Source organism: Thermobia domestica, chromosome 5, assembly GCF_964235325.1.
Source record: "Thermobia domestica chromosome 5, izTheDome1.hap1.1, whole genome shotgun sequence".
NCBI classification, from domain to species: domain Eukaryota; kingdom Metazoa; phylum Arthropoda; class Insecta; order Zygentoma; family Lepismatidae; genus Thermobia; species Thermobia domestica.
The window spans coordinates 164164744-164178122 of NC_137458.1; the positions used below are offsets into that span (position 1 = coordinate 164164744).

Here is a 13379-nt window from a genome sequence, read left to right on the forward strand (position 1 = left end):
GTGTTGGGCCTCTACGCGTTAGTGTTTATGGTAGCATTACCAACTGTTGTTGGAATGTGGTGGTACAAGTCAATACGTTATTCTGGAGATCAGGTGAGTATGATATATGCAGTAAGAGATCAGATACATCTTGCGTGGATATTTTGTTCTTTTCTGATGTCACCATTATTTTTTCCAAAGCTTTCATTTTTAAGATACAGTAGGAGTGAAAAAGAATTAAATAAATATAAGTAAAAACTATATATAAAAAAAATGAATGTGAGCTTTGAAAGGATTTAGAAGTTTCGTAACCCCAACATAACGAAAAGAAATCTCGAAATTATACAGGAACTAGTACAAATTCTGTTCAAATATTAATGTTAACAAAACTTACCGTTCCTATACAAAAAACTTACCGTTCCTAGAAATTCTTCCGATATCCGGCCGCGTTTTCTAAAGTGTATTGTATAGGATTCATAAACATGATATTTAGGTAGAACTTGTACTACGTCACCACTTTCCACTTGAAGTATATTCCACATAACTTTCAAACTCGGTTACTTCAAAAATGACTTTCTACACCTTTGGCAGAAGTTTTTAACCTAGCGTTTATTAGATTTTTGTATATTTCGCTAGACTCAGAAAAAAATCATTCCCAGAAATTTGGTAGACTGAAAAATGAAATTTTTGAGTTTTACGTCCCACGGTTATGCCGGTTAGGCTAAAGGAGACGGTGATGATGAGTAATGAATGAAATGGTGGAATGAAGAAAGTGGGAGGAAACGGGAGAACCCCGAGAAAACCCACGCACACGGTGTTTGTCCACCACAAAGTTCACTTGGCTGGGCTGGGATCGAACCCGGGACCCCTAGCACTAGAGGTGAACGCTCTACCACTGAGCCACCGCGGCCCCATTTGGTAAAGTGCATTTATCCTTTAGTTCATGTATACACCCTTCACAGAAAAGGGTATAATCATTGTTACAAGCTGAAAATAAAGTGTTCAGTGTTAAGAGTAATGATGATGATGATGGGAAATTATACGAGATGAAAATTAAGTAAGAAAAATTTCGGGAAAAGTTCTACATTATTATACGGAAAACTCGGTAAACAGTATTGAGTTAACAAGATGATATGCATGAGTGTAAAAGCTTAGCATAGTTTTCGATAAAATTAAAAAAAAAAAAAAAAAAAAAAAAAAAAAAAAAAAAAAAAAAAATCATTTCTGAGCAAAAATTGGTGCTGTACGAGGGCCATGGCAGATATTGAGGTGAAACTGATGCTGAAATATCTCCTCATAGAACTCTTACATTATGAAACTACCAACACAACAGTACATAGTATGGTTAATGAGATATAGCCTAACATTATAATTAACTCGTAAATTTTAGTTTCTGTTGAACTAAAATATTTCCAAATATAAGAGATATATCACATTGAGCTGTACAAAATAACATACATGAGGATAAATTCTTATGCGTAGTTTTCAAAAAATCGAAGGAATATCTTATGTATCACTTAAAGTTCTGTCGTTCGCTGCCAATAATATCTGACAGTTTTTTCTCCTTCTGCTGGGACATATTGTTTATTTTCTTAAATGCTATGCGTGTATAAATACACAGTTAAGTCGCATAGAGCTCCCCTGTAATTATGTGGTTAGCGTGCACATCTTCGACGCGCGAGACTCTGTTTCGATTCCGGGTGGGAGCTCATGTTCAAGTTCCACGTCTCATATACCCTCACTGCTGAAAGGGACACTAAGCCAAGCCCGGATTGGCTAATCTGGCTACTTGGTAATCGCCAGGGAGCTCTCAGGACTGGAAAATGAAAAATAATAATAATAATGTAAAGAATATTGGAGATAGAAATACTGATATTTAAAAATGTGTTTTTCAAGTTTTTGAAGTCATTTCCATGATTTTTACATACAAATAATGAATGCTAAGTACGTAAATTAAAAATTGCTAAGAATCGTTTAATCATGTTTAACTAAACGAAATACTCTCTCTTTTAATTGTAATTTGAGTTGAGAGAGACTTACTTTGTATTGACAAACGTTTGGTGATAGATTAAATAGCCAGATCAAGTGTCGAATTAAAGTTGAAGTTACAGTTTAATGTCAGGGAGTATCAGTGTGCTAATATTATATTGATTCTGGAACATTTTATTATATATAGTTTTATACTGTTCCGTGTTTCTTTCCTGTAAAATGTGTATCCTGTCTGTTTAATAGTGTAAAATGTCAAACTTGCAGTTAACAAAATATAACCTACACTTTATTACCATAATTCGCAAGTAGGCTGAATAGAATATCACTTTCATATTTTAAGTACGATGCTTTAGCTGTTACAAAAGTATCATAGTGCAGAAGTACTATAATATATTGAACAAAGTATTTTAAGGTATCACTGGGGTCACGGTGACTCAGTGGTAAAGCGCTTACCTCTGGTGCATGGGATTCCTGGTTTGATTCCCGATGAAGTAAGTTTGCGATCGACAACGTCGTATCCATTGTACTCCCGATTCCTCACACATTCTCATTCCATCACTTCCATCATCACTCACTTGACTTAATCATCCATCTCCCTTAGCGTAGAAGGCATTACCTTGGGACGTTAGACTGAAATATTTCATACTTAAGCTATCATTATGATTATGTTTTAGCGGTAATAACTAACTAACTAACTAACTCTATGGCCTATGGAACCCGGAGGTTCAGTGCCGCGTTCACAAAAGCTCTCCACTGACTTCTATCCTTAGCTAATTGGATCCAGTTTCTACTTTGTATTCCTATCTCTGCGAGATCCATCTTAATATTATCCTCCCATCTGCGCCTAGGTCTTCCTAATGGTCGTTTTCCTATGGGTCTACCAGTCAAGACTTTGACAGCGTTTCTACTTTCTTCCATTCTAGCTACATGACCTGCCCACCTAAGCCTCCTAGACTTGACGACCCTAACAATGTTGGGTAAACCGTATAAACTATGTAGTTCCTCGTTATGAAGCTTCCGCCATTCCCCATTCTCGTTCCTCTTGGGTCCGAATATTCTTCACAGGATCCTGTTCTCAAATACTTTCAGTCTATGTTCTTCCCTCAGAGTAAGCGACCATGTTTCGCAACCATACAGAACAACAGGCATGATTATCGTTTTATATATTTTAAGCTTCAAATTCCTCGACAGAATTCGCGACGACAAGAGATTTTGAACCGAATAGTAACACGAATTCCCTGCTTTTAGTCGACATTTAATTTCTTCGTGAATATAATTTTCGTCTGTTAATATTGATCCTAAATATTTGAAAGTATCCACTTTATCAAAAGTATTATTTAATATTTTAACGCCTCCACAATTTGCCGTATTACGGTCCCGACGCACTTCCATGTATTTAGTTTTCTCTGCATTTACTTCTAAACCCATGTCCCTGCAAGCGTTTACTAATATCTCTGCATTTATTTCTACTGTTCTCCTATCATCCCCTATTAAATACAAACTATAAAGAAAGTTAACGGTACTGTATACTATTTTTATTAGGTTTTCCTAATAATGATTTAATGTTTAAATGTAAGGTAACTTTGCAAACAGATGATAGGAGGTTGGGGCTCAAACGGCTATTAGCGTCAGGGTTCTGTATATAGGTAGTCCAGGCCCTCGCTAAACACTAATCAGTCAGCCAGCAAAGTGAAGTAGCGTATCCCTAACTGTGAAATGTGACATATGTACTACTAATAAATTAATGGAGAAAAAAATAAATAAATAAATAAAAATAGTAAAGATGAAAATAGGCGTATGAGAAGCTGAGTGAACGGGTAACGAGTAACGATATTTACAGACGATGAAGATTAGGTAGACGTTTCATAAACAAGACAATTCGTACTATCTTGTAACGGATGTGGAAGAATTTGGGGAGAATGGTATTTTTAGGAACGTAAAAAGGTGTGGTCGAATATGCTGTTGGGATGGGTAATATATACTGAATAGATAAATGCAGGAATCCGAATGCGCTACCATGGAATGCTTGATAATGGATGCGTTTCAGGATGTAAAATGAGGTTAAAAGAATCTCAGCTACCGAAATGGCAGAATGCTAAAAAGTTAGACTGGTATGGAATATAGGACCAACTTCACAGGCATTTCGTCCTTGGAGATCTAGTGGATTTCAAGCACTAATTTTTGTGAAGGGATGTGAAGGTTGGGAGGGGACCTTGGAAAATTGTTATGGAGTCAGTTCAGGAAGACTTTTTCGTATAAGGTGAGATGATTTTTCTTCATTAATTACTCCCTTCCTCCTGTGTTACTATTACCAACCAATTTGTTCCCTGTGCGGTTACTGCAAGTACACTTCGGAAAGCACGCTCAGCAATATTTACATTTTCTTAATTAACATGTAACAGAAGTATAGCTGTCAGTAATTCTAAATGAAGAATTACACAAGTACATATGTTGGCAGAAAGAAGTAAGCTTTTCTGGTTGAATGATGAACGAACTTCTGAATAATCCTTTCTGTCGGATAATTTGCATACTTCTGTAGGTGAATTCTTTTGCATACTTCTGTAATTGGCATAATTTAGTACTTCTGTAGGTGAATAACGAGTCTTAAAAAAAATGATTAACTACTACAGACGAATAACTAGACTAAGAAATTGTTTTATTGTTTTATTTTGTGGTCTGTTAATGTGTATTTAATTAATTGCAACATTATTGATTTCAGGTATTACTAGATACAACTCAAATGTATTATTATTTTTTCCACAAAACACCGTCAATGCCTCTGAAGAGAGCGTTAATGATTTTGGCAGCTTCTTTAGAATTTGAGAAGGGGCATAACTCAGAAATACAAGAAAGAGCTACAGATAATGTTGAAGTGCCTATGGTAAGGATTGTACATTATGTTCTGAGTGTTTGCTTTTTCAAATCTAAACTTATTTTCCATGTTGCAGTGAGTTTTTTAGAATCATTGAAAAAACTGAAAGCATTTTCATAGGGGTATTTGTCTCGTTCTCAATGTTGGATGTTAGATCTGTTTTTGTATCAGTTATTTTTGGGGGTATTCGGGTTATAATATGTTGCTAGGCATGCGCTGTACCTCATAGAAGCCTGAAGGTTGATTTTTTAAAAATGAAGTCAGTCAGGTTGAATTGATATAAATTTCTTAATATTAAAGAATATTAAAGAACGATGTTTCGCATTTTTTCATAGTGGTATTTTCTAAAGTGTGGATACAGGATATATGTAATATCTTACTTTAAAATATTGCAGTCCTGAAAGTTCAACACCTTTTCTACTCCAATAATTCAATGTTTTTGAGGTTTAAATTCATTTTTAAACAGGAACAACCTGCTTGAAAGGTAGACAGTGATTGAAACATACTTCCAAAAATTATCTACTTTATTTACTAGTATGAGGTACTTATTTCGGGTTTTATAAAAATGTAGAACTTTGTAGGTTTTATTTTAGCTCGCAAAACAGTATTTGCAGTAATTACATACATGATGTAACATGATACGAAACGTTCGGGTGCAACCTTTATACAAATACATCCCCTCCAAAGTTGAAATCGCAGAATGTTCATCCTTGGCATATCTTACATGCTTCTTTATTCTAGTTCTAATATTCCTTTTCGTCACATCAATAGGCAGTATATTAACAATCACATTGACACATATTCTGGTCATTCTGAAGTCGATCGGATTGTCTACACTGGATTTATTTCAGTAATCCGGTCTAGATAACTAGAAATAATGGCATCAATTGATTGGAGTATCAGTCGTCACAGAGTTTGAACGTGACCATCTGGTTTGGTTGTAGACTTTCGTGTGCCGTAGCACTAGAGGCTCAGTTATTTAACCTAAATAATAATAGTAATAACAAAATAATGAATTATGTGAAAACAATTTCAGGGAAAGTAATGTATAAAATAACTATTATGTTAATTAATTATTATTTCTTTTTTTGTAGTTAATAAAACAGATTCCCAATCTAGGGGAAAAGAACAAGGAACGCCCACTTTGTTATGGTTATTCAGTCAAGGCTCGTGCTCTCCTTCATGCGCATTTATCCAGAATACCTCTTCCAGCAAAAACTTTAGATATTGACAGAATGCTAATTGTTAAAAAGTGCCCGTATTTGATACAAGAAATGGTCAACTGTGTATCCCAGCTAATACTGCTAGCGTATGCGCGAAGAAGTAAGTATATGTGTATATATAATTGTACCCTTTAGTGTTATAAGTAATACAGTTACCAATAAATTAGTAATAATGAATGTTTGAAATATATATATATAGGGTGTCCCACTCGAAGGTACCTCCGGAAAATGTTGATTTAAAGATCAAGAGGAAATAAAGTATTTGCATGGCGTACCTGCATGTACTGTATAAGAGAATAAATGAAATGAGGTTTTTACAGGACATGCCAGAAATGTCTCCCTCCAGTGGTCGGTCGAATCTGAGGACCATAGTCCTCATAAAATTACTCTATACAAAATTTATTCGACTCTAGCTTTGCTCACGCCAAGCAATCTTGCGTAACCGTCTATTACCGTTTTGCCGCCTCTATTTTCTCATAGACTGCAAAAATGTAAACAAAATTCTTGAAATCTTTACAACAGATGAATATCAACGAGGCTGCCTTCTGGTAGAGCACCCGTTATAAATTAGCGATATGACTTTAGTTTACACAAATCTCATTATATCATATAATAGGCTAATACAGAATTTTCTTTTTCAAAATCAAGATTTTATTTCAAAATTTTTCGAAAAGTACATATTTCAAACTTTTGACATTAATAGATAGTATCGTTGTAAAGCATCTGGCAAAATATGAATTTGGGATGGTAATGGTCATTGTTAAAATAATTCAAAATTAATACTTGATTTTTCAAGAATACTCTGTACGTAGGGTAATAACACAAGAATGCTAAATTTTACACTACTGTGAAAATAAAATTGAACACTTACTTGAGGAAGGAGTATAGTTGAGTCCATAGTAAAACATTTCAATGAGTAGTAGTGCCATTTGAAGTTTGAAAAAGCCACATTTGTTCGGCATACATCATTTTCAAGGAGAACATAACTTCTTCCAGTGGGAGTTACAGGATTCACTTTTGTGAGAACGTCCACTACTAACATCCACAGAACATCAGCATTTCTTGGATATGAGAATGATGGAGATGGCCCAGGTGGATGAAGAAGGTATTTTTACTTCATCAAGTTCTTCATTTTTCTGTAAAACAACATACCCGAACCACAAATTTGCTTCATAGCGAGCGCCGAGCGGTGACATAGCCTGACATGTCTTCTAATTGAAGTCTAATTGAAGTTTTGACACTCCCTTTTTCCAACCCTGTAAACCATCTGAAAATTTTAATACAATTTCGCCTCATTGAATTTGGACCCTTGCTGAAAAGCTGTGGATCACTCGAAATAAATTCCTGCGTACGTCCCTGATAACAGTGTGCTAAAATGGCGTTTATACAAACAGTGAATGCTGGAATTTTAAAATTAAAAATTTGGTATGAGATATTACTCAAGAAAATTAAAAAGTCCAGTTGATAAGGTACAGATGTAGTCGATGAAGTTTGCCTACTTTTATCAGTATATTTAAGCAAAGTTAAAAACATTGATAACTATGAAACAGACACTCAGGCAAGCATATAGATAAGATAGAATTTGTTTCGTTAGCAGGGCAGCTTCAGGATTTTAATTTTGAGTAGGTCAATTTATTTTATTTTATTTTATTTTTAAGTATAGGATTTGTTCCTTGGCAATAAATATACAGTATGTTTATTATTTTTAAAACGTTCATATTTTTCAAAATTTTTGGGTAGACCCGGGCCTACCCGCTTAAGCTGTTTCAGTTCGTTTGGTTTGTTTAGGCTTAACGTTCTTACGTAACAGCGAGGTTATGAAGGATTGGACATAAGTGACATCTGAACCACTACTCGGTTTCCAGCTGAGAGAAATTTTGTGGCTCATCGGGACCCCTTAATTACAAAGCGAAAGTTAGATTCAACTAACACAGATGCTTCGAAATATATGAAAACGTCAGTATGAAATTCACACGATTTGTGGCATCTTTTTTGTTTACACAATTTTTTTTATTATTTATTTATTTATTTTTTAATAAACCTGGTTTAAACCAACCAACCGTGCTGTTGTACCAGAGCTAGATGTATTCTTTTTTACAAACCACGTTTATTTACAGTAACATTTTTGTGAAACTTGTATTAGTATTATATTATTGACTTCTATAAAACTGAAGTTCAAAAGTATCAGCACCTTAACTTAACTTTAAGTTAAAGTTTTTAGAGCATGAGCTAATAAGTATTGCAAGCAGATTACAAGTCTGTGTGATATGTTTTAGACCCATTACTTTACTCTTCACATTTACTCCCACAAGTAAAACAAAAAACATTGCGTACTTGTATTTTTCAACTACGTACAGGGTATTAATGAAAACTCTAGTGTTAGTTTTGAATTTTTTAACAATGAACCCATTACCATCCCAGATTCATATTTTGCCAGGTGCTTTACAACAATACTATCTATTAATGGAATGAATTTCAAAATTTTAAAATATGTACTTTTTGAAAAATTTTGAAGTAAAATTTTGATTTTGATTTTGAAGAAACTATTTTGTATTAGCATATATAATGTACATTACAGGAAGGGGCATGTAAAATGCTGTAAAATGATACCTTAACCAGCTCTCTAGCTCAATTAGTAAAGACGCAAGTCCAGTTTCAAAATACATTGAACATGGTATTTTAGGCAATTTTTTGAAACTTTACAAAAATTTATAAACCTGCAATACCGGTTTATATATAAAGTTGAAATTTGATATTTTTCTTAGTCTATATGAATGGTACCCCCTGTGCAAAATTTCATGACAATGTGAGATGGTAAGGTAAATTTTGTCTTCAAATTGTGTTGATTTGATCTGGAACGGCTACCCACTGCATTTACAGTATGCGGCAAAACAAACCGTACTGAAATCACATCGTTGTCATTTATTTATTTGGTGTACAACATAATGAAACATAAGAAAGGTTGTCAAATGGATGTCAACTAAATGTTACTCAAAACATATTGTAAATTTACAAGAAATTATTCCTGTACATCATGTGTTCAAAAATGTTAACCATTATGTCGTACATATTCCTCATAGCGGTCCTGTAGATCGATGAACATGTTAGTGAACACGGGTTGCTGGAATGACAAAGCAAATGACTGAATCTTTTCTCTTAATTCCGGTATAGTGGTAGGAAGTTATCTGTTCGGAAAATTGCTTCCTTCAGCATACCCCGTCTGTAGGCATCTGGAGTCATAAGGTGAGGGGAGTGGGAAGGATATGGAAAATCCGTTCCACAGGAAATCAAGCGATGTCCAGACTCTTGTGAGCAGAAGGGTAAGTGACTCACTTGCAGTGTGGACAATAGCTCCGTCTTCCTGCATCCATTGTTGTTATAACGACAGATTTTTCGTGCGGTAAAAGACACACAAATCATGCAAGAGAGGGCCAATAGTCAACTGTCGATTGATGTAGCGATCAAAGTACATATGGCTTTCATCACTGAACCATATGTTGCTGATGAAATCTTCATCTTCATGTGTCATAGTTAACACTCCAGAGCAATACAGTAGACGTGCACGCTCATCTTCTGCAGTGAAACGCTGTCCCACACCGTATGAGCGGAAGTATTGCTCGTCAATAAGTACCTTCTCCTCTGTTGTGAGTAACATTATCTTCGCACTAACTGCACACTACGCTAGTCCACATACAACTGAGCACACATGTGGCACTCACAGCTCATACCATATTGCATCTGAGCGCCACCCATGCGCGAATTTCAGTACTGTTCGTTTTGCCGCATGCTGTAGAATTGCCAGAGTGAAGTTTTCATTTTGTATTTTTTCTTTCCTTTTTCAGTTTCAAGGCTTCCAAATATTGAAACAATAGAAAATTGTATGAAATTGTGTCCAATGATAGTGCAAGGCTTGTGGGAGTTCAAGAGTCCACTATTACAATTGCCTCATATCTCAGAAGAAACTCTTAAGTATTTAGTCTCAAGAAAGGTACGTTAACAAATAACATGATATATTATGATGGTTAATTCTATAAATGACTAGGAAAGGAAAATCTAGCTTTATAAAATCATGATATAAAACAACGTTATTAATGGAGCTCGTATTTATTGATTACCAGTTATGTATTAAGACACATTTGATACAAAATAGTTAAGTAAAACAGTAGTTTTTCAGTGTTAATTAACCCCGTAGATACGCAGTAGTGTGTCTAATTTGAGAAAGTCTCAGTACAACTCGCATAAAAATTGTCACACAACACACTATATATATATATATAAAAAACACTTGAATTTGGGGAAAACTTCAATCACTGATAGTTTTACTTTTAATATTTTGCACCAAATACGTGTCAATTCGTTATAGAGATAATAATAGAAAGTTATATCTCATATATTATACGCAGCACGATTTAACTGAAGATTTTATCTTCTAATCATTAGTCAGGGTATTGCTGTAGGAAAATACAAAAAAGTCATGTCTGAGTTGTTTTTTTTCTTTCTTCAAGAACGAAAGGTTTCCAATGAACACTGAATGTTATCCAGAATTAGGGATGATGTGCTGTTAAATTCGAGGGCACAACTTGTGTTTTTGTCTGTCGATATTTACTCTGTTCGGAATATAGTAAAATTTTACAATAACAATAATCAAGTATCTGTATATTGATGGTAAATATTAGTTATTTGATCCATATTAGTATTTCAGTTTAGAAATTCTTTTGAATACGTATATGTAAATTTAAGAAAATATCTCTTAAAACTAGATAATCGGAATTTTTAGTGTGCTTTTAATATCATATATGAATTTGTAACTTTTAATGTGATAATATAGCATCAGCAAAAGTTAATTTTTATAAGTTAGCAATTATTTACACTATTAATGCATTCGAAATAAATATATGAAAAGTGTAGGAACTTCATACTATCTTTCTGTTATGATTTTTCTGTACATTTCCTACTAATGGAGAAAACAACAATTACAAATGAATAATGATTAATGTAATGGCGAATTGGAAATAAAAATTTTTTCCAGGAAAATTATGTAAAATTTACGTGCAGATTCTCACTTGTAATGGAGAAAATTCAAAATGTATCTAAAAGATTTTACTGTGAGCCTTCATTCTTTAAAGCACAACAAATCGTCCCTTGGAAGCCTTGACGGCAAAGGAAGAGAAACTTGATTTTCTCCACGAGTGTCGTAGTATATTACGCTCAGTGATACGAAAACTGCAAGAAGGAAGTTCTCTAAAGCACAAGGCCATAAGAGCTTTGTCATCTTTTGGCAAGAGTCCTGGCATTCTCCAGAGATCCCCTGTAACTGGATAGAAGAGGTTTTCCCTACTTCTCCAAGTGATGCACAATGCCAACATCCATAATGATGTAGTAGCTGAAAATGCCAAGAAACTCCTTATCCTGTAATCTGGGAGTAAAGAAGCTTGAGGAAATCTTTCAATCTTGTGGTGAAGGACTGGATATTTCCTTCAGGAACTTTCTCTTGAACAAGAAGGATTTCAAACAGTTGTAGTATGTTGTAAAGATCTGCACTATTTTGTCTCACGGCAGTGCAACTGTCGAAGGTATTTTTTCCACAAATAAGTCTTTGTTAGTAGAGGACGTGCTGAAGAAAATAATTGTGGCACAGCGTTAAATGTACGACAGTATCCTAGTAGCAGGTGGAGTCCAAAATGTCGAGATCTCAAGGAAGATGTTGGGTTATATTTCAAATGCATGGAGACTCTATCAAGAATATCTGGACCAAAGAAAGGTAGAGAAGAATGAACAAGAACAGAAGAAAGCTGAGAAAATGACATTGGATGCAAGCCTCAGGGAATTAAAAGAAGAAAGGAAATGTGTACGTCAAGAGAATGAGAAAAACTGTGTGTAATTGATGTAGAAATTAAAGAGCTTCACTGTATTGAAAACAATGGTGCTGATTAAGGCTTCGTAAGATGCTAAACACGATTGTGTTAAAACATTTATTCTTTCTTGCATAGTTACAGTATTGTCATATTTGCTGCCGTCCGTATTATAATCAAAATTTAATTAATATTGAATATGTAATGAATATGTATAACAGTAGTAACACTGTTCAACAAATTTTTATCGAAAGTATATAAATTGTTTAAACTTATGATTTTAGCATTCATTTAAGGATAATATGAGAAAATGTAATAGTAGTGCACTATTCTTAGCTCTGGTTATGAAAAAATTAACCTTGCACAACAGTATCGGTTTATTTCAAATGTATTAAAATTTATGAAAACATTTAACCATAGTAGTTGTAAATACCGTGATTAAGGTAGTTTTGCGCAAATCAATGTTATATAACGAGCTTCAAATTGTGATAGAACAAAGTTGTACAAATATGTTCTTGCTACATCAAGTAAAATCAGCACGAAGTAGTCGTAATTTCTTTATAGTTGAATTATCTACATTCCACAGTCAGTGAACACTCATTCGTTGTAAGCACTGTAGGTCAAACGAAAGGACAACAGTCTCCTTCATGACTTTGCAGTTATAACAAAAATAAACATGATTAAATATCATTGATATAGCAAACAGCAAGAGCAATGAGTACTTACGGACTTTTTGTCAAGTGTACATATTGACTTTTCTCGCTATTGATAGCTGCATTCTTCACTAGTGCTGCTGTGGATGTGATAAGACAGTGAATCACAACTAGAGGAAAGAAACGAGCTTGAGAACCTTGGCTGGACTAACCATTCATCGTTCTTTATTTTACGTCACAACAACGAATTTCCAGTTGAATTTGTGAACAAAATACCTCCTCGAGTATGACATCATTCCTTAATATTTTTACCCCCTTCCGCTCACAAACACAAAACGCGCTTTTTTGTGTGATACGGTATACTAAAGGAGTAACTATTACCAAAATTTCAGATTTTTTTTATCCAGCCCCATTGGAGATATTGGACAGTGAAATGTGCCAAATTGGCATAATTCCCCAACTTTACGAGTTATTTATTTATTTATTTTTTTTTTTTCAGGCCTTTGGGAGCAGCTACAGATCTGCAATTTTTTTAGTATAAACTTACGACCCCGGACTACATGCACACACAAATTCAGACCTCTACGTCAGTTGCTTCCTCTTCCCAAACATGTCTTCATTGTCCAAAATTGCTGCTACTATAGGCCCTGATTTCACTCCTTTTAAGTGGTTTTAAGCAAAAATGTTAAGAAATCAAAATTTTAGCTCTACACAAGTTGGAGACGTTCACCAATTTTCAATTTAGTAGGACAAATACATGCTGAGATATTCAAAACAACATAAACGCTTAAAATCGAGAAAACGCAAAATG

General features: G+C 34.4%; 1 protein-coding gene across 1 annotated transcript in view; it reads left to right on the forward strand.

The window, feature by feature from the left end:
* The window catches only part of LOC145686235 (translocation protein SEC63 homolog), a 72470-nt gene that overhangs the window by 31581 nt on the left and 27510 nt on the right, over window positions 1–13379 (forward strand). The window contains exons 6-9 of the mRNA XM_081759319.1: window positions 1–93; window positions 4688–4849; window positions 5935–6163; window positions 9906–10051. Of these exons, the coding sequence (XP_081615445.1) occupies window positions 1–93; window positions 4688–4849; window positions 5935–6163; window positions 9906–10051 (630 nt within the window). The remainder of the gene's footprint in view (window positions 94–4687; window positions 4850–5934; window positions 6164–9905; window positions 10052–13379) is intronic.